Raw genomic sequence first — 22,815 nt, 5'->3', positions numbered from 1 at the left:
GTCATTATAATCAAGGCAAGACATTTTTCAAATATAAGGAAGGAAACTTACGTGAGCACATGTTGACACCTGGACCCCGCGTCCCGTAGTACGCCGACGGACAGGCGTGGAGGCACTCCCCAAACTCCCGCATCCCCTCCCTCCGCAAGAAAAGAAAGAGCTTTGGATGGCAGGTGCTGCACCCGTTGACCTCTGAGCACTTCGAGCAGCCCCGGCAGGATGGGTAAGCGCCATAGCCGGTTGCTGTGGAAAGCACGGAGAACAACACAAGCAGTTATGTTACCTCACTGCGCTGGCGTAAGCGGGGTAGTGCGCGGGGAATTTGCGAGATTGGATCAACGCTGTCTCGAGTAGCTAATGCCTGCAAAATTTCATCGGGCCCGCTTTCGCCGACTCAAATAATTGCCATTCATGTAAACTTTGGCTAGCCTTAAGTATTTTTTTGTCGCGAGGATTCATTTTAAATGTGAACAGTGCATTGATTTGATTCAGAGCTTAACTCCTGAATACTGTGTTGAGACAGCCGCTGAAAGCCCGAAACCGCAGTGACTCCGGGCTGGATCATGTTGCCGGTGGAAGACAAAGGAGCCAGTAACAAGCAGACCGTTCCACAACGAGTGGCTCTTAATGTAAACTCCTTAGTGTCCCGTTTACAGGAAAATGTCCTTGGGCGCATACAATAGCTGCAAATGAGAGACATGGCTATTGATCGAAGCCAAGTTTTAAATATCGCCAGCAAAGATAGGATGACATTTCTGCGCCTGTGAGACCTACCGCAACGCTTAATGAAACATCGGGCTGGAAATGGTGGGAAGGGTGAGAGTAGAGCGTGTTCTCGCACAGGCCGCGGACGTGTCGCGGGTGTTACATTTCTTCAGCCTTTTTAAGGGCGGGGTGGGAGGGGCAGAAAAATGCTATTTGACGCCCTACAATCGTCTTATCATTAAGAGGAAACGAAGAGAATGATGTCCAGCCCAAGCACTGGACCATGGCTCAACTCTGTCAAATCTCACACTTTCATAGTAGGCCACTACAGGGTGGTAGTAGCCTAGTGGGTAACACACTCGCCTATGAACCCGAAGACCCAGGTTCAAATCCCACTTACTACCCTGAGTGTCTCCAGGGGGGGACTGTCCCTGTAACTACTGATTGTAAGTCGCTCTGGATAAGGGCATCTGATAAATGCCTTAAATGTAAATTGTGAGGCAATTGTGGGAAAAAAGGTATATTTTTAACTCACTCATCTTCTTACCTTTACACGAAACCAGAGTTAGGAAGATTAAGCCACGGCCAGAGCACGTCACGCTGCATCTCCATGCGGACACCTCTTCGATCATTCTCAGACTGGCGGTAAGCATCCGCAGCGAGCCATAAATCTCTCCTGCTTTTTTTTATTTCCCAGACCAAGACGACCAGACATTTCCAGACACTGGAAATCTAGTATTTATGTGACAGTACATGAAGTGCACGCAAATCATTATTTTTAATGCTATTATTATGATTATTATTAATACTGAAACACAGATTTATCCTCTCTTATTGGCTTTCCCCCAAGGCATTGTGTCCGTTTATCACCCCATATCACAGGATCAGCGGGAACGGTGCTACGCATTTCACATGCAAATTGCACACTTCCTTCAAAAGTCACAGATTCCGGACGCACCGACCACAATCTTAAGGATTCGTTTCCGGAACTCTTCAGCTTCCATAAACATCAAACGCTACATGTATGTTATGTTAAGTCAGATGATGTAGATACTTACATCAAGGGCCTACAGGCCGCAGTCGTGCACACTGCAGCTGTGGGCTTTCGTAAAGGAAAACAAAATGGCAAAACTGATCTGGGGCAGCGTGTTTCATGTTCCACGCTGTCAGTCTGCAAAGGGGAAGAGGGAAGAAAGGGGCCGCGTTTTTGCGCAACCACACCACACATACGGTGTACGGAGACAAATGTTTATAGTAACCTGACGTTCGCAGCGATTTGGCAAAATCTTCCCTCCTAAGCCTGCACCCTTCAAACCCGATTGTTATCGCCACGTTGAGCAAGACGGAAACCCAGGAACCGTGAAGCTCTGACAAACATCAGTAAATTTCCTGAATGGAGTTTGGGTGGTTAAGGAAGCGGCCCCGTAATCAGAAGGTTGCCGGTTCGAATCCCAAGGTGCCACTGAGCGAAGCACCGTCCCCACACGCTGCTCCCTGGGTGCCTGTCATGGCTGCCCGCTGCTCACCAAGGGTGATGGGTTAAATGCAGAGGACACATTCCCCTGTGTGCACCGTGTGCTGTGCTGCTGTGTCTAATTTAATTACAATCGCTTCACTTAGCAGCAATGTCTCCATCAAAATGCGTCTATTTGTACCTGTCAGCCTAAGTCTGAACTGAGCGTCCACTCGGAGTGACGGCTCCGGGTCAGCAGTCGGTCAGTTGACGGCCTCCGCCAACTTTTAGCTTGTTTGCAAATCGGCGGCGTGAGCTGCTGTCGGCCTTCTGTCGCCACGTCCAATAATCACGAGTGGAAAAAGGAGGGGAAGAGGCCGCCCTGATGGCTAAACCATTTTCAGGGGGCTGTGCGCGAGGAACGTGTCTGAGGGCGCTCTCCTCCCGGCGTGAACCGCAGGCATGTCAGGCGAGGGGGGTTACGGGGTTACGGTCCTGTGCGTCTGGGGCGAGAGTGTCCAACTCGGGTCCGGGAGGACCGGGGGCTTCCGCGTTTTTCGGAAACCTATCTTGCCGCCGACTGATTTATACCTGGAGCGCCGACCGGAGTCCTTATTTCAGGCAGCATTTGCATCAATCCATCAAGTAGATCAAGTTTAAGCTCAAAAACAGAAAACCGCCGCGGCCGTCCAAAAAAACCGCCGCCGATGGGACCCTTGGAGTTTAACAGTTTCCCTGACCCCGGGGTTGCAGGAAAAAAGTGTGGCGGCACCACAGGTATTCGTTTCAAGGGAAATACGCGAATAAGCACAGGCCCGCCTCAGAACCGACAGCAAAGAGGACACGTCCGTCCGTACCATTGAGACGTCGAGCCGCGAGCCTCCGCTCCATCTGTCTCTCAGCTCCGGCACGTCGACGCGGAAACGGCATCTCATCTCCTGGCTTCGACGGGAAAAGATCAAAGCGCGTGGGTTTGGAGAAATTACGACGGACGAGCGTTTTTTCTCTTCCTTCTTCTTTCTCTCGGCCCGGGCTGCGTGTCCGCTATAAAACACACTTTCCGCGGCGCGTCTTCCTTCCTGAGTTTTATCAGGCCAGCGGCCCGAGTCGATTTCCCGACTAAACGCAGCCAGGAGAGCGGTCGCTGTGTGTGGACTTCGTCCCCCTCCTCTGTAAATGTCCCGTTTCGAAGGCGGCGCGGCCCTCGCCCTGACGCACCAATAAACGTTACTTAAAAGCACCCGCTTCTGACAGATATCTAATGATCCCTATACGTCCCGTTTATTGCAGTTACAAAGCAAGGCATCCTTCTGAAAGCCATAACCAGAGGACGGGGGAAATATTACAAATCATTTTAAGTATGACAGTTGTATTGTACGGAGGGATTGACGACAAAAGAAAAAAATCCTGAGGCTGCATGCGACCAGACCACCGAAATGAAGAGACTTTGGTATGTGAGAGAAAAGCCCCTCTGTTCTGCCGCCACATCGCACTGCTTATTAATCAATAACTCTTGACTCATTTGGCCTGGCTGTATTCTGAATGAACTGAAGGACGTCCTCTGTGTCTCAGGGACGAGTATATGCTGCCGCGAGGTAGTTTCAGGTGAGTGCAACTTCTGCTTCATAAGAAACGTGGGAACATCAGGCCACATCTGAGATCCCACAGAACGGAGGCCTGTCTCAGGTACGACCACAGCCAGCATGCGGGGAAGTGAGGCCTGGCAGACATATCCCGGCTCCATTACACTGTCTCCGTCCCGTCGAAACACATGCTTCTCACGTACCCACACTTCCGCACATGACTTCATTCTGGAGCTCATTAAAAAGCTGCCCATGTTCACCCATAAAGAGGTCTCCAAGATCTCCAACCGAGTGTTTGTTTTCTGGACCCGCGCAAATACTTAACCTGCCCATGAGGCCAGTTAAGCAACAATAGCGTTTAAATAGCAGCGGTACCAGGGTGGTGAAGTGAGTCCTGCTGAATGACCAGGGAAGCCTTCAGCAGCGAATCACGAGCCTCACACGTCTTCCCTGATGAGTACAAGTAGCGGAACTTGGTTGCAGGACGGTCGTGCACGCTGCCACAGAAGAAGGGCTCGTAATTGGCCATTTGGACCGAATATGTTTATACGCGTGTGTAGTACGCAGCTCAGAGGAGAGAACAGAAACCTCAGGACTCGTAAGCTACGAAGCCACAGGGTCCTTACGAGGGTTCTGTTCTTATGTGGACAGATTTAGGTTTGCCAACGGAACCATATACGTATACTTTTCCTCGTGGCACCAAGGCGATTATGGTCTCTTTTTACCCCTAAATGGTGTTTTCAGCTTCCAAGGGGATTGTTTAAGAGTATTTTATCGGGAGAGCATCAGGGGTGAGCTGGGTTTCGGCCGTGCTTATCCTCCCCGAGTCGGAACAATGTCGCAGTGTCGGAGGCCAAGAAAAGCCGGGGCCAGATCACTCCCGAAGTCGCAAGCTTCGTCCTCGCCACTCGTAATGGAAAAGTAAAAAAAGGTTGGGGGCGAGATAGTACAAGAAACCTTTTAGACCCCCCCCCTTCCAAGCCCCACCCCCAAGACAACCCAATATAAAAAAAAAAAAACAGACCGTGCAAAACAACATCAAACCACCCACAGTTTTCATGTGTACGACTTTATTTTTCACGGCTGTGAAAGTCACACTTTGCTCCAAAATAGAAAAACAGCGGCCGGGAGGGTGCTGAGGATCCAGTTTTAACAGGAAGTATGTTGGACCCGCCCCCAACTACTATACAGCTGGAAACAGTCAGGATAAAGGATCAATGGCGTTTTTTTTTACGTTTACTTTACCAGATCTCACAACACACGCACATGTTTATAATTTTGCACAATCCCACAGCTTAGAGCATATTTTGCAGCATGCATCCCAGCAAACACTGTCATTTTCTGCCCCATTGGCCCGGCAGGTACGGCAGGCGATGATCAAATCTTGGTGCTTAAGTAGGTGGACCTCAATATTTATAAGCGCAGAACGCTGGCAGCTCGGACCCGAGTCTGGTTCTGGGCACAGAACGGTTCCGCTCAGCAATTCCGACACCCACACAGACTCGCAAACACGTCCACATCGGTCAGCATGGTTGACCCAAGGCCAGCTAATTCTGTTCTTGGACGAGTTCCACCCTGGTTTTTATGGTCTAGGTGTGCCACAACATTGCCTCTGAGCTGACAAAAAATTACTTTTATGGATGGACATTTCATAAAACAGCACTTCTCAAAAAAGAACCCTTAACCTTGCTTCCTAATAAATATTTGAGCCTGCCTGTCTGGCCAGAAGAATGGTGCACGTCTGCTGCTGAGGGGAATTTCAAGTCATAAGAAAGATCCCAGGTATATCTTCACCATCTGAACCCGTCAACAGGAAACCTTTCCCATGTGAGACCATGCTGAATTTCTATTTGCTTTTTTAACTTTGTGAAGGCCTCAAAACCTTCTCCGCACATGAGGAAACAGGATTCCAGTTCCTCTGTTCTTTTCAAGAATTTGGACATGTTCTGTTCAATTAGGTTATTGATGGTGAAAGGGAGATGTGGTAGGAAAAATATTTCAGAAAGTGCAACCTACTTAGCTTCTTCAATTAAATCTGTCCGGCACTGTGGGATTTTTCCTGTCTTCGTGTTGAGAGAAGTCTCGAAGATGACAGAAAACTATTGGAGAAGGAAGTCACTCAAATCTGTAGCAAGGGCACGTTCTTTCCCCTCAAAGCACTGCCAAAGTCAACATTATACATTCGAAACTGAAATATTTACTGGACGGATGAAAATGCATTGTCCTTTTTTTACACTCTGCTTTTATTAACATTGACTGGACACTAATTTAATGTGGCAGAAACCGTGACTCACTTATAATTCCGACTTCTTGAGTATCTGGTCTGGCATTGTTTGCTGGTAAACGGCTATTAGGGCATTTCTTGTACCCCTAACATATAGTAAAGAAAGGGATAAACTGTCATGGCCAAAAGCTACACATTTTAACATAACAGTACATAATCATGATTCCCATGGAAGCATGACAGTTATTATTAATGAATTATTGTTTACATTTCCATTTATGGCATTTATCAGAAGCCCTTATCCAGAGCGACTGGAACAACCTAGGGTTAAGTGTCTTGCTCAGGGACAAAATGGTAGTAAATGGGGTTTGAACCTGGGTCTTCTGGTTCATAGGCGAGTGTGTTCAGGGCTTTATAGTTCCACTTTTATTTCATTTCCAGGAGGTCGGCAACAGAAGCTGTCTATCAGACGCCCTTATCCACTTACAATCAGTAGTTACGGGGACAGTCCCCCTGCAGACACTCAGGGTTAAGAGTCTTGCTCAGTAAGTGGGGTTTGAACCTGGGTCTTGCCCACTAGGCTACCACCACCCAAGGAGGCGGGTAAAAAAGTGGGTTTAATGCAGAGCACAGCGTAATGGACTGTTACATCACATTTCTGGAGCCGACTTCCTTTGAACACTGATGGGTTTTCTACCTGCTTGCTACCTGTGTACGTGTGACGATGTTGAGCATTTTCCGCTTCTGACTGCATTAGCAGAGTGCAATCAGGGATACAGATTCTCCACAGTCCACTTCCATACTTCAACAGCATGCAGGGCTACATGTGGTTCACGTTTTCGTTCCCCTGTTCTCTTTTAGGGGGAATTCAGAACATTCAGTCTTTCCCATTCTTTGAATGCCTTTCAGGGAACAAGAGTGCTTCCTCTACTCTCTGGAAGCGGGAGAAGTATTTGTGGGGTGTCGGGGGAAACCTGAGTGGTCGCAAATTAGCACACCTGTTGGTAATTTATCACACATAAAACTCACACCTCATTTTCACACCTGTATCTGACACGCTGGAAGTGCAGTAATTCTCTCGCACATGCTGCTATGCAGGAAGGGAGTCGCCCGTGGCTGACCGTGGTGGCTACGAACACACACCGGTGTCGCACGCACGCACACATGCACGCCACAAACTGCACCTTGCGGATAAATTAGAAGAACGGATAAACCCTATTAACACAGAGCGTCACCTATTTCTGACCTCATTCTATTTGAAAGTTATACAGTACAGACCAAACGTTTAGACACACCTTCTCATTCAATGTGTTTTCATGACCATTTACGTTGGTAGATTCTCACTGAAGGCATCAAAACTATGAATGAACACATGTGGAGTTATGTACTTAACAAAAAGTGGAGACCTGACCTCCACAGTCACCGGACCTGAACCCAAACGAGATGGTTTGGGGTGAGCTGGACCACAGAGTGAAGGCCAACAAGTGCTTAACACCTCTGGGAACTCCTTCAAGACTGTTGGAAAAGCATTTCAGGTGACGACCTCTTGAAGCTCATCGAGAGAATGCCAAGAGTGTGCAAAGCAGGAATCAGAGTGGTGGTTTTGAAGAAACTAGAATATAAAACATGTTTTCAGTTATTCCACCTTTTTTAAGTACGTAACTCCACATGTGTACATTCATAGTTTTGATGCCTTCAGTGAGAATCTACCAACGTGAATGGTCATGAAAATAAAGAAAACACATTGAATGAGAAGGTGTGTCCAAAATTTTGGCCTGTACTGTATATGCTGCACTGCAAAGTAGTCAACAAGAAACAGCATTATTAGGTTTGCCACTGAGGTCCCCTTGTGCAAGGTAACTTCCCCACACACTGCTCCCTGGGGGTCTTTTATGGCTGCCCACTGCTTACTAAGGATGATGGGTTATATGCAGAGAATACATTTCGATGTGTGCATCGATTGCTTGCTGTGCATCACAATGACAATCATCTCACTTCACTTAATAAATCTGCATATATACTGTATATTAAAATATCTCGTTGAGCACAAAACTACCAATAATGTATCAAATAATTTGGCTCCATGCTGAATAAAAAGGTTTTGTGCTGAATTACAGAAGTGTATGCTGCTGTATTTAAATGGATTTACTGAGATTATGTGTATGTCATATGTGCAAGATAGTCAATAAAAAAACATATTCTTCTTTTTAGATTTTCTTCTTCATATGGATTAGTAGGTGGTTCTAATTGTCATTTCTGGCTTCAGCGGGAAAGTAGATGTTTAGGGAGAGGGTTGGGGGAAGGACTTTGGTATGAGGGCCCTAATCTATTGGCTTCTATTGACACACACACACACACACACACACACACAAACACACACTCACTCAGTAGGGATCACTCTTCAAAAATGTCATCCACATGGCTCAGGGGCGCACACACACACACACACACACACACACACACACACAATCACACACCCATTGCCCCCTCTGGCCATTCTGGTCTATATAAATTCTGCCACACAGTTCTACCTCATTAACCCCTTAACAAGACCCCCCCTCGCCGCCCCCCCACATTCCCCTGCTGCCTACCAGGAGATCACAAGTATATCACAGGGTCAAAAGTGGATGGCACCACAGGGGTGTGCCGAGCCCAAGACACGGTCTTCCATTCACATATGGTCCCAGCCACCGAAACCAAACTTCAAAGCCCCGAGTCCAGCGACTGTGGCTACAGTTTCACAAACATCCTGGCCTGTCGCACGAGAACCACAGCACCTTGCCTGGTTTTTAACACGAAAGCCAGCAAGAGCAGATCTGTGTTGGTTTATCGTGCAATTAACAGGCGCTTCCTCTCGGCACATCTGGGAACCCCGACGGGTCAGCAGAGCGGCGCACAGTCGCATGTTCGCCGTGTCACGTTCCTATGCTAACAAGGGCAATGTCACTGGAGGTGAGAGGGTGATGTCTACAGGCTCATGAGGTGTCACAGAAGACCACGGTGACCCTAATGATTCTTCCGCTGTACGCACGCAAAATATGTTCATGTCATACCTAATGAAATTATACAAAAAGCTGCCAGACACTGACATTTAGAAAAGAAAATGGGTCATGCCAATGAAGCTTCACGTTCTGCCAATAAATATACTCCTAAAGATACACATCGCGTCGCATTAAATCAGTGGAATGAGTGGTTTATAAACCAGTTGAACAATGTTCCAACTGTTCCTTTAACAATGGGTCCTTCGCTCCAGCATTATTTTCTAATCAAATGATGCATATTACATATTCGCAAATGACCAAACCATACGAATTCAGGCCATGGCACATCCCAACCCAGACTTTCACACCTTTTATAAGGCAGCTATTTTAATACACACATATATGAAACTTTTCCCAATTATGTAACAATGTGGAAGCACACCCGTGTCACAATAAACTATAATAAAAGTATTTTTTTTCTTGTATGTACTAAAAGAAGAGATCAGTGACTGCAACAGCCCAGCCCACAGACGAGGCATTGTGTTGCAACCGTAGTACAGACATTCAGACCTAGAGTGCCTCTCAATCAATGAAAGTGTGAGGCTGGGACAAAATAAGTGCACGCCTACTGATCATCAGAGACATGAATTATGTGGCCTGTTTATATGCTCAGTAACGCAACAGTGGGAAACCCCACTATTGCTGTTGTTTATGGCCTGAGTTCCAGTACAAAGGCCCATTATGGTCGACAACAACAGCTATTCGTCATGTGTATAAAGAAAGTCATTATTTCAGATGTGTCAGAACGCCACAACATGGGTGGCTTGAAACCCAAATCGGCCCAAGGAAGTAAAACCTCGGCCTTAATTCCTGCCCGGCAGGTGAAGACATGCCGCGCGGCTCGCAACAAGCGGCCCTTTTCTTTAATGTAATGGTTTCTCCTATCAGCAGCCCCGGGACGCCTGGAACGTTGGGGGTGAGAACGTCTCCCTTTCTCCAAACACGCAAGGGCCAGAGCTTAATTCTCCTGGAGCCGCGCTTCACGCGACGCTTCACGCGTGGCCACGCCTACGTAGTAATATATTTATTTCCAGCTGTACCGTGTAAACATGTAAACTACACATGACCCCCCTGTCGGTGCGCGCCTATCACTTACGACTCCCCACGGTGACAGTTGGGACCTGGACCCGGTTCAAATAAAATAACACTGAGCCGAAGACGGGTCGGCCAAGATGTAACGCAAGTGCACGACGGTTGAGAGCAGCAAGAATGTCAGCAATGCTAATGGATTTTGCTCCCATCCCGGGCTTCTCCTTTACCGCTGCCACCCCTGCTGTGGGGCTCGCTGCTCGCCCGGCCCTGTAGCCGGCTGGAAGTCTGTTTGGAGGTCTCGCCACAATCGAGGGTGTCTGTGACTAGATGCATTCCAAAAACGTTGCAAAATGTGTTTGTGGCCACGCGTGTATTAAAAATCAGAATTTGGCTTGCAAATGTCTCGAAGCAGATTACAAAGCGGCTAAAAATTCCAGGTGCTTTTTGTCATAATGGCATAACAGGCCAGACTGCAACAAAAAAAAAAAATCTGAATGTCAGTCAACAGACAGTCAAATCGGACAGTAACAACGATGCAGCTGCATACCGGGACAATATGAACCCATCCTCCAGTTTAAAACAAATTTGCCACAATCTTAGCCTTATGCAACAGCAATTTTACTCCGGACCTGGCTCCTGCCAAATGCCTCGTCATGTGACACGCAGGAATCCAATCTTGCACTTCCACAGTGGCCTTGATGGGCCCTGGATTAGCATAGGCACCAGACTAATGCTACTAGTGATCTGACTGTGATCTGATTGTGGTTAACTGTTCTAGCGATTGTACAATAGTGTGCAGAAGGCGATTATAGATCAATATGTTCCAGAGGCACCTGCTTTAACGTTGTTCAGTAGTTCCAGCCGCATCTGCACAATTATATTGGACACATCAGACAGGTTACATTTACATTACGTTTGCAGAGCCACTTGCAACGTGCTTTCATGTTACCATCCATTGAAGTAATCAGTTCTGGTTCACTAGGACTCCAACCATGAATCCAATCACGTTATTTCACGCTGTTGTAGTTTTTTTCTTGCATGAATCTAAGAAAGTTACAAGTGAGTCTAAGTATTGTCTAAAGAAGAAGGTCTTAAGCTGCCGTTCATTCCACCACGTAGGAGACGAGTGTCGTCCTCGTACCTTCAGCGGTGGAGGGACCAGGCGAGCAGTACCGGAGGGTCGGACAGTGAGATGTGCAGTGCGAGGTGTGATAACGGCTCTGGGGTAGGCTGGTAGTACCCCGTGTTCGGCTTTGTAGGCATCAGTATTTTGAATCTGATGCAGGCAGGTACTGGAAGTCAGAGGGAGGGAGCGTAGCAGTCTGTGGGAGTGGGAGAATTCGGGTCGTGCTGCTGCATTCTGTATTAGTTGTAGTGGCCGTATGGCGTTCAGAGGTAGACCTGCTAGAAGGGGGTTACAGTAATCCAGTCATGGCATTTCTAGGGCCTGAACAGGCATCTGTTTTTTTTACTCAAGCAGAAAAGGTAAGACAATGTCATTATTAGTAACACAGTACACCTCAATTGTGTCATTTATGGAATATGTAAAAGAGCAAAGAACTGCAAAATCCTTTCATTTCCTCATTTAATAGATTTTTTTCCCTTCAGCATAGTCATATATTTTGAGAACTTAATAAACAGACGAGTCTGCTTACTGCTTTCTTAATGAACAGCACTGTTCGTGGAGCGGGCGACTGTACTTTCAGAGCGAAAGAGAAGGAAAGAGGGAAAGATAGACAGTCAGCCCAGTGCCAGGGCCCTCTAATGACTACCATGCCTGGCCCTGATTGAAACCACACCATTACCAGTGCTTCTGAGTTCCACACTGCGCTCTCCGGCCTTCCTCCGCAGCAGGGCCGGCCCGCGACGCAGATGAATGGCAAGGGGACAGGGCGTGTGGCAGACAGGAGGGGTAGGCACCAAAGGAGGAGAGGGGAGGGGGGGTGGGGGGCACTTCACCTTCCTCCCGGTCCTCTGCGTGGCCAAAAATTACAAAGCGAGCTGCTAGGGGAAGGACGGTTTATTACATCTGACCGGCTCACTTCCTCCCCGTGGCAGGATCGCAGCATGCTGTGTCTCATTTTGATGTGGCGCGTACGCGTAATTAGAGGTCCCGTAAAGGAAGGGGAGGAAAGAGGAGGCCTGTCCATCTGTCGAGTGTTAGAGGCTGCGGGGAGAGGGGCGCAGCCAGTATCACAGCCCCACGCCTCCATGGAGCTCTGGTCACAGCCATTCGCACAGGCGTGGATGTACATATTGGCCAGACGCAAGCCCGTGACTCTGCATCTGTGTGTGTGTGTGTGTGCGTGTGTGTGTGTGTGTGTGTGCGCTCACGTTGGAGGGGGCCTCAGGAGCTCATGTTACCGGCCCTCCGCTGATCGATCGGGACTAGGTACCCGCCGGCATGCATGCAAACAGAGAGAAGTACTGTTCTGCTGGACTGAGCAGCTAGAATAACACGCCGCATAAAGAGTTACATTCTGTCCAATTCTGCCGTGTCACTTCCAGCTCCCGAGGACATCCGTCAAATTTCTGTGGACACTACAGTAAAAAAGCGGTAATATGGAGTGGGGCCATACAAAGGTCAATATGGGTAAGTGTCCGGTCACCCTGCAATAAAGGTGTGGCTGACTGCTCGCCACTTATTTGTCTTTTTACCTCATGTTTAAGTGGATCTTCATACATATTTAAATGAGTCACTGTCACATGAAAATTCGATATTCCTCAAAATCAATGAAGAAAAAATACATAATAAAAAGGTGTATTAACTCTATTTCAGTTAATAAAATTTGTAAAAAAAAATTCAAATAGTTCAGAAATAGAAAATTCTGGCTTTCTTGTCATTGGGTCATTTGCTAAAGAAATGCAATCAAACCTAAAGGCTCCCTTTTTACAATTCAGCAAGATTATTAATTTATGAATGAAACTAATTCTGGCTTAAAATTCTGCAGAAACGGAACAAGAGTTTAAAGTTAAAAAACACTTTTTGGTAGAGGCCTCCATACCTGTTAAGCCATTGTTTTACGCGGCCCTCTTCTACCATGAAACATCATTCAATGTTCATGATTGCAATGTTGTGTTATGCGCACATCTTGGAAACAAATCCCACATTCAAATGTTTATTGCTCAATAAACCCCAGCGAATCCAACCGAACTGGCCGGCCATATTCAGTTGCTTTATAAGAAAACATATTACGGTATAATTGCTTTAGGGGGCACGCCATTGGGAGGATTAATGTAGGTAAAGGTTACGAAAACCTCCCTCTCCCTCAGATGGCACACTGGACCTTTTGTATGTACCTCTGGATTTTCCAATCACCGTGAGGGAACATGGAGTGTATTATAAGATTTATATAATAAGTCCATTTTATTTCACATTTCCGAAAACTAACTTTTACAGTGTGGTAAAACGTGGCCCAAAAGAAAACCATCTGTTTGGCATTTAGCGCTGCCAGCGTATGGGATTCTCCGATGACAATGAAGATTCCCTTGCGTGCTCTCAGCGGAAGGAGCGGAATTCTTCACACTTGGACGTATGAAAGTGCACAGAAGTGTCATTTTCTTCAGATGAGTCGAATAAAAAGGTCGGGGAAGGGAAGGTCGCGTGCTCCAAATTCGTTAAGTTGCAGGACTTCATTGGGGTTGGACTGGTGAGGCGGGTCTGTTCCTACAGTGGACTGAAAGGGAGGTCCGTGCATGGGCTGTTGATCCACTGATGTGTGCCCAGCCAGGCAACACGATAAAGCTTGACGCAGGGTGAACGAAGACTACATATTAACTCCAATATCAAATGCAGATAATACAACTCCAAGCCATGCATGAAATTTTTAACATTCTTATAGCGTGGCATCATGACAGTAACGAAGTACAACGTATGCAACGCACGTTTTGATGCAAATAGTGCAAAAAAAACGTTCCGAAATCAGGGCACGATTTCACCCGTGAAGCTGTGAAGACGTTCTACTGGCAGAAGTGGGGCAGTGTCTCTCACTGGTCTGAGGTCAGAGCTCTCAGCCATTTAATCCATCTCAGGTGATGGGGCTCACGCTCTTAAAAGCTCTTCTTCCCACGGCTACAAGTCAAAGCATTCAACACCCCGGCCCCGCGCTCCTTTTTCAGCCCATCCGTGAAGGGCTTGCACCACGGACCCGTCCCCGCTGGGCCCCCGCTGAGCCGTGGAATTAAAAAGTCCCTGCTGGACGTCTGCAGCGACGGGTGGCTGTGTGTAAACCAGAAGCACGCACCCAGCTAATGCTAAAGAGATGGATGGCCTCGAATGAAGCGAAGAGACATGCCAACATGTGCGGAGCTTTTTCCCCTTTTCCCAAATGCCAAGTGGCGCAGGCTCTTGGACGGCCGCCTGTCCCCGTCAGGCACTTAATCAACGCACAATGCAGCGTGGGAGCCCAGGAACCGCATCAAACATTAACACTCACACCCGTTAACCCGGGACCTTGGGCGGACGCTGAAGGACGATGGCGCTTCTTTAAGCGACGGGCCCCGTGTGCGTGAGTGCGTGTGTGTGGGGACGCGTAACGCCACTCTTAGCCGATCGGCTTCTGAAACGCAAGGCGAGTCTACGATGGTTGACGGTTCGAGGACTATGTCTCAAAAGCACATTATTGGTGCTTGATGGACAGTTTATGTACCTGACGGGAAAGCAGGATGCCATAATATAAGTGCTACATTTTTTCTAAAATTAGATTGCAAGAAAAAGCGATATATCGCCTTACATAGTGTCCAAATATATCATTATATATTGCATTGTGAGTCCTGTAGTTTGATATGTATCATATCGTCCGATTCTGGCCAACGTGCAGCCCTATTGATGACCGACCGCAGAAGAGTGGTGATGTTTTTTTGCAACCTAAGTCCTCGCAGGTCTCCCGTTCGGGAAAATTTCGCGCGACAACGTCAGAACCTTCGCTATCAATACGCTCGTGCCTTTCCCATACGCTTTCCTGTCTGTCTGTGTTTTATGGCTGTGGTTTAGCCTAGTCTCTCTCTCTCTCTCTCTCTCTCTGATACGCACAATGTGCCTGGCTGCCGCACAGGATATGGGCTCGCCTATCCGACTGGTTAGTGCAACCAAAACCATGTCGAGTCCTTGAAGTGGTCTCCACTTTATACGAATTAATACAAAGTCAAAAAAATCCGAGCATATGTCATCTTAATCCACCCAAGCAGATCCAATGCGATCGCGTTCTGCCATCTGGACCTGAACCAGAACATAATGAAATTCCCTGGGATGGCGAGCGGGAGTCTTCCTCTCGGCTAACGCTGGTCGCGGAGCCCGGTGTTTTATGTAGTCAGCAGGTGGCATCATTAGCCAGAGAATAAAACCGAGAGCTTGAGCCCCCGGGGCCGGCGAGGGCATCGCAGTGGGCCCTGCTGGCGGAGGGGGGTTGGAGCGCGCGGTGAGGAGGTGTAAATTTAATGTGTATATATATACATACATACATACATACATATATATATATATATATATATATATATATATATATATATATATATATATATATATATTTTTTTTTTTTTTTTTTTTTTTTTTTTTTTTTTCCGTCAATCAAAGACAAACGGCGCGCTTGGCACTGGCGTGTCCGCTGTGTGCTTGTGGGTACGTGCACATGTGCTGGCGGTCATGAATGTCCATTCATTTCTTAAAACAATAGCCCCTCTCACTGCCAGGGAGACTGTAGCTCGCCTCCCCCGAAAGTGGCCAGAAGTGCTCGGGCGCCTCGGACAGCACCGAACAGCGGCTCGGGTCATTTCGGCAACGCGATCCCTTCAAAGCAAACCGCACTCTGCGCGGGAACGAGCCCGGTACCGGGGGGGTTGTTGGGGGGGGGGGCTTGTACGCAGCTGTGTATAAAGCTGTCACACGAGCCTCCGGGGCAAGAGGAATATCGGACGTCGAAATCTCTCCCGACACATGGTTCTCAATAAGCCTGGTAAATAAAGGGAGGAAGCAAAACCTATAGCTTGGCGGTCTGCCATGGCCACTTCTTTGGCCCCAAAAACAACAGGGACGGACCCCCTGCCCCCCCCCCCAAAAAAAAAACTAAACTGCGTGTAGAACAGAAAGTCGGTGGGCTTTGTGTGCACGACTTAAAACGTAAAACATTCGGCTCGTAGGGTTCAGGGAGCTTAAGATAACATCCATAGTAATTGGTGTACGGCTGCTCCGGAGGTCAAATGTGCGAATTAACCTGGCACACACACACACACACACACACATTCCCGACCCCTCTCTTCACTCGGCCCCCGCCCGGGCGTCCGAAGCCGACAAGCCTTCGCGCGACAAGGCCCAAAAGCAGCCGGTGAGATCCCATTAGGAACATTTACACCGCGCCGTATCCGAGATCGCACGGCCCTCTCCTACAAAAACAGAGGAGCAGAGAGAGAGAGAGAGAGAGAGAGAGAGAGAGAGAGAGAGTGAGCGAGAGCCAGGACCCCGGCGGTGGTGGCCTGATCACTTGCAGATGGCCGGTGGAGGGCTTGCAGCCGAGGCGCAGGGTTCCCCCTGGCATGCCGTGCATGTGATTGGGTCCGAGCTCGCTCATTTACACACAAAAAAGGCAAATGGGAGCGCTGACTGACAGCCGTGGCAAGACCTCCTCCTACGTGCTGTTAACGACGCTAATTATTGCAATTATGCAATAAATGCAATATGCAATAATTGCAAAAAAGTGCAATTATCAGCCGGGTTGAGAATAATGGCAATGAGGCGGTCGGAGCCCCTGAACGGTCCGCCGTGCCTTCGTCCGCGGATTAAATCCCCGCTGTTCGGGGATCAATCGGGAAGCCGTGGGATCAATTAAAACCAGCTTAGCCGACGCTGAGACGCGACTCATTTGGCGACCGGTGGCAGGAGGCTCCGCGGCGATCAGGCGATCCAATCGGGGATCCCATCAGCAGTTTTTTTTTTTTTTTTTTTGCTTCATTCATTCCGGCGATCGGTAGTGCGCACGAAGCGCACCGAACTTTGTCGCACTACCGATCGCCGGCGATACGAATATATATATATAGTTTTTCTTGCGCGATGTTGTGTTCAGTAAGATGCCGCGAGTGGCTTGCAGACGTGTCCCGTTTCGTAGACGGGCAGGTCGATAAGTCCGACATCTGATCCGTCGCTCCGCTCGCACCTCCGATCATCGGCGTCGCCCGACCCGCGCGCTTTATCTTTTTAACGCGCGCTTGGCGCACGACTCCACGGCCACCGGCCGCACGTGGCTGTCCGATCCTGACACCGAACTAAACGCCCCCTGCCCCCTCCGCCACAACCTGGGTGGCAGTAGCCTGGTGGGAGACACACTCGCCTATGAACCAGAAGACCCAGGTTCAAATCCCGCTTACTACCATGTCCCCGAGCAAGACACTTAGCCCTGAGTGTCTCCGGGGGGGGGGGCTGTCCCTGTAACTACTGATTGTAAGTCGCTCTGGATAAGTGTAAATGTAAACCTGTAAACCGGGCAGGTCTCACCTCTCTTGCCGCGTCTCCAGCGATGCGCCTGCGTCTGACACTGGCTGTACTCCATGCAGTTCAACACGATGATGGCAAATGAGAAGAGTCGAAACTGCATCTGGGCGGCTGTTGTCCTCCCGTCGGAGGGCAGAAGTGCTGGTGCTGCGTGGGTTCTCTTCCGAACTCGGGGGGCGCGTCCGGGTCCCCGCGGCGCCTCCGCGTAACCGAGCGAGTCCGAGTCACAAACTAGACGAGCGGCGACCGCATTGCTCCCCGGGCGCCGGGCAATATCATTTTACGCGACGGGGCCACGTGGAAAGTGTCACTCGGGAAAGTGTCGTTCGAGAGGAACAGATGAGGGGCGACACCTCAGCGATCGGCACAAAAAAAGAAGAAGAAGAAGATGGAAGATGGAAGAGCGCTCTGCTCCGACGGGCACTACTCCGTGGTACCGCGGTACTCTGGCGCGCGTACGAGCGGAGTGATGCTGCCACGGCCGCGCACGTGCGCCCTCGCTTCCCGGTGACCGACGATCGGCGACCTAGGACCGCATACCAACATCTTCCATGCGCCTTCGCCAACCGAGCTTTTCTTTCTTAAGTTCCCTCCGAGTGCCAGCGAGCATGAACCATCACCACCCGCGATGCTGGAGGAAGGGAGGGCAGGAAGAAAAAAAAAAAAGTTGAGATCCCGGTTCGAAGTTGTGCTGCTGCGGCGTCCTCCCGCTCCCGAGCATCTGCTCTGCTTGGAGGTAGCTGCCGCCACTGGTCCTGATGCTTGGCCGCCTTTCTTTTTTTTTTCTATATAGCCGCTCTCCTGTCACGTGGAGGCTCCGAGCTCCGTGCGGGGCTTTTTTTTTTTTTTTTTTTTCCACGCGAAATTTCCAAAGCCCCCCCCGCCCGCCGCCCCTTTGGCCACACCGCCCCTCCTCTCCTCCCCTCTCCACTCCTCTCCCTTCCCTCCTTATTTAAGACTTCGAAGATGACACACGCAATTTAGCCTGCAGCATCTGTTCCACGGCGCCAGCCTCCTCATGGTCCTAGCGCAAGGTCCGTCATAAAGGTGTCGGTCCGTGTCGGGGAGTTTACGCGGAACCGCGCGTTCAAAGCCCCCCCTCCCCACGCGGGGTCCGTCCGTCGGCGTCCGCCACCCGCGGCGACGTCGCCTTTTCGCGGCTCGGGCGAGAATCGTAACAGGAGCGTCTCCGATTTAAAAAAGAAAAAGCCACGGCGCGCATGGAGCCTAATCAATTTGCGCTTTAATGGGCGATCGCCTGACCCGCTGGTGTCCACTTTGGTCGGGTCACGTGGTCACCGTTAACCGAACCGAACGGTGCCGTTTGTCCTTTTTTTTTTTTTCTTTTTTTAAAGAGAAGACGATAAAAACAGCGACGACATGAATACAGATTTCGTTAACACTTTGTAGGGGGGGGAAGCCAGACCTGCTCACACCGCCGCTGGTGAAGGCGAGCCGGATGTCGTTCCGATGTCCACCACTAGGTGTGGCACTTAACCCTCATTTATTTCTTTTTTCGCGCGTCCGCCGTTCGGCGCGCCGGGGTGTGACGTCATGCCCCGACGCGATCCAATAATAATAATTATAATAATAAAAAGTACGAGGTGAGACAGACAGGTATCGGGTTTGCGGGAGTTAGAGCGGCTGTTGCTCCCGAGATGCCTTTGAGGCTGGTAGTAGCCTAGTGGGTAACACACTCGCCTATGAACCAGAAGACCCAGGTTCAAATCCCACTTACTACCATTGTGTGCCTGAGCAAGACACTAAACCCTAAGTGTCTCCAGGGGGGGACTGTCCCTGTAACTACTGATTGTAAGTCGCTCTGGATAAGGGGGCGTAGATGAAGGTGGCTGGCGACGGCGGCTCGTGTGTGATCCTGTGCATTGCTAATTACACGTTATAGTCGCGTTAAACTTTAAACATTGTGACGGATTAAAATCTCGAACCTTAAATCAGGCGTGAGGTGCCTGTCATGCAAAGCTGGGCACGGTCAGTGTCAGTATAAATATTACAACATTATCATGTTTAATTCTATTCCTCACATAAACAGAGCTACGGCACGAACCGAGACGGTGACCCCTTCCAGAGGGCTGAGGACAGTCTCCCAGCCAAGACTCCTCCTGACCTTTTTGCCTGTCTTGTTTATTTATTTATTTGAAGTGAAGCAACAGACGTTGCGGTGGCGAGCGCTGTTAACCACCAGACTGCTGAAAGGTCTGGACGTCTTACTAAAACAACATCTGAACCAGCAAGGCTAAGGTGGACGCGATAATTAAGGGGCTTGGAGGTTTTTTTATTTTTTTTATTTTACATTATTTTCACAATGTGTCATGGGCGCAGGACCGGTAAACCAATCACTTCACCGCCGCTATCACCCCCTCACCCCCGCCACTTTCCCATTGCCTCGACCACCGCCTCTTCAATCCTTGGGAAAGTGGAGGTGACGTCAGTGCCCGAGTCGGTCTGGCTCGGAGCCCCGAGTGAAATGGCAGCTGTAGGCCTTCCCTCGCTCGTCTGGACGGACAGGGCCTATAAATGTGTCAGCTGATTGTGCGGCGACCCGCATAGACTCAGAGCGCTGGAGAGTGGGCCTGGGTCTCATCCATTTCCAGTCCACGGCCCTTTCTTCTTCTCACACAAACCTCCCCAGTGTTCTTCAGACAGACGTATAGATAAGGATGATTTGTCTCACCTCGTTTGCGGACAGCCGTGAGTCCCTCACGTCCTCAATCTGTGCGTAGATATCAGTGAACATGATTGTCAGAACCACAACGGCCACCGTCTGCCCTCTCCCTGCCCTCTCACCCCCACTTTGTGCCTGTGCCACGAGCGTGCGGGCCACTAAAAATGCCGTAAAAGCGCTTCAGACTAAACACACATTCGTTCTTACAGTACACGCCTGTGCCCAACACAGACCTTAAGTGTCCCACTCAGTGACTCAGGGAGCACATTAAAACTTCGTCTCCCACACTGGACAGATTTGTAATCTCCGGACACACCGCAAGCAAGCACGGGCTTCACGTGTTCCTCGAATAACAAGATAGTTTCCTCTCTTGCACTTTGCTACAAGCTTCCTTTATTCTTTGAAGAGGAAATGGGAGTTTTTTTTTTCCGTTGTGCTTTTCATAAAAATTTTTTTTTTAATTTACTGTTCGGACAAGACAAGAGAAAACAATGACATTTGTAATTACATGTCATATAATAAAGCATGCGTGACATCTTATCATGCACATTCACATTATTATTTGAACCGTTGCAATTTGTGTGTGTGTGTATGTGTGTGTCCAGTGTACACCAGTGTCTCATTACGTTTGTGTCTGTGTGTGGTGCCTGACTCTTGAGGTCCAAGCAGCACGTCCAGCTGGTGGACTGTAAATGCATTATATTTAAGTGATTAGTCGCCCTGGGGACAAAGGGGACCTAATGGTGCTCTTTGAGTGCTTTTTCGCTTAATTACTGAAATTCCTCAATGAGGGCCCCCATGCTTTATTAGGCTGCATTAAGGCAGTCCTCTTCCTGCAGACAGTCAATTCAGTCAAGTTAACGGAACACATCAAAAGATGCCTCTTTGGGGGCAGGACAGATGGGGACATTTTAACTCGGCCTTGTCCCTCGGCAACGCAGGGATGCCCATTTGTGACATTTGCGTTTTTTTTTTTGGGAGTGACCCAATTAAGTAGCATGTTTTCCCAAAGGGAGGCGAGAAGCCTTCGTTTCGGAACAGTCCTCATTCCATAGTCACACACATGGTCAAGATCAAAAAGAAACTCGCTGGACCTCAAGCTAAACATCTGTGGCCATTCCTGAGAGCAGGGAGCTCCAGCTTTGAGCAAAGTACACAGGGGCTAGTGTGAGAGTCAACGTTATTTACGCCATGGAGCTGAGTCACACGACTCGAGACCCTTTTTTTCTTTCTTTTACAGCCCTGTTGACATCCACCTTGTTATTAGTCCTTTGAAGAGGAGTGGAATGATGAAAGCATGGTCTGCGTTCAACTTGCTCTTACTGGTTTGTACTGTGTAAAGACAGCTTTGAGTTGAAGGGCTGCGGAGCATTCTTTAGATCGGTGGTGCAAGGGTGTGTGGGAGCTTGAGTGTTTGTCTAAACTACAGGGTGGAAGTCAAACATGGAGATGAGATCAGATAAGTGTTGGCCTTACCTCATTTCGGCAGAAGACCCAGCACCTGGCAGGGCAACGTCCCAACGATCTGCCTGATGGGCCTCAATCACGTCCCTTCAGGGTCATGTGACCTTTGGAAACATAAGAGAGGTGGGCACTGCAACGTTTGGTTCCCAACAGCCCACCATTCCAAACAAGCAGACAGAAAGCTTCAAGCATGCAAGGTAATTCTATGTCATTCGAGTGAAAAGCAGGGTATGATTTGCAGATTACAGAGAGCCAGTAGCATGATGGGAGTGTTATGACATGCAGTTTCTCAAGGGCATCGGGGAGGTTCCAGTGCTTCAGAAGTAGGATTCGGTGCATGTTTTTTTATGATGTCTCACTTATCATGACACTGAGACACTAATCACTCTGACAAAAGAGGTTGTAATGGACAATAGCAATTATATGCTGAAACATCAATAACTTTAAAGGGAAGAATATAGGCAGAAAAAAAGAGACACGAAATGAGAGAACAAGCTAAGCAGCCAAGGGTCTTTTTACCTGTTCAGAGTCGATTTTTGTGTCCAGCCTAGCGTTGCGGATAAGGTTGACAATCCATCTCCCTGCCTGCACAGGGGTCATGTTCAGCTTGTCTGCCAGCACACTGAAAGGCAAAACAGGTTTCATTAAACCTCCCGGGAGAGTGAGGGATATATGGCACTCAGAGCTATGGGAAACAGACCTTGGGGCTAATACGATACACACTGGGACTATCTGAAAAGAATCAATCATGTGAATCTTCAAAAAAAATATATAGTATTCTATTGTAATATCCACCCACGGTCAATATGATGCTGCAGGACTGTGTCAAAGTGAAACAGTACAGTTTTTGTGTGTTTGGGATGCAGGAAAGCTACCACTATGCGTGTCCAAGAAATCAGATATATGTAATCATAATTGTCACTTTGAGCAATAAATGTCTTTGCTGTGTAATAGCTGAAGAATGATGTTTATTCATAAAAAGAAAAACCCACATAAAATGGACATCAATAAGCAGAAATGGAATGATGTCAAAGCAGTGGCCAGAGACTGATGATAATGTCCTGACGAGATGAGACTCAGCAAATCAGTGGGGGAAACACAATGAAGTGTCTTGCTCGACAAAGTCACTCTCGCTTTAAATCTCTGTCGC

General features: G+C 48.7%; 1 protein-coding gene across 1 annotated transcript in view; it reads right to left on the bottom strand.

Moving 5' to 3' along the window:
- The window catches only part of rspo2 (R-spondin 2), a 43,142-nt gene extending 24,894 nt beyond the window's left edge, over positions 1-18,248 (bottom strand). Inside the window, exons 1-2 of the mRNA XM_028980273.1 lie at positions 17,522-18,248; positions 52-243 (exon numbers count right to left, since the gene is read on the bottom strand). Coding sequence (XP_028836106.1) covers positions 52-243; positions 17,522-17,621 — 292 coding nt within the window. The 5' untranslated portion in view covers positions 17,622-18,248. The remainder of the gene's footprint in view (positions 1-51; positions 244-17,521) is intronic.
- Positions 18,249-22,815: the final 4,567 nt, after the last annotated feature.

Source organism: Denticeps clupeoides, chromosome 5 (genome assembly GCF_900700375.1).
Source record: "Denticeps clupeoides chromosome 5, fDenClu1.1, whole genome shotgun sequence".
In the NCBI taxonomy this organism is placed as follows: domain Eukaryota; kingdom Metazoa; phylum Chordata; class Actinopteri; order Clupeiformes; family Denticipitidae; genus Denticeps; species Denticeps clupeoides.
This window is presented reverse-complemented; position numbering and strand designations above follow the sequence as displayed.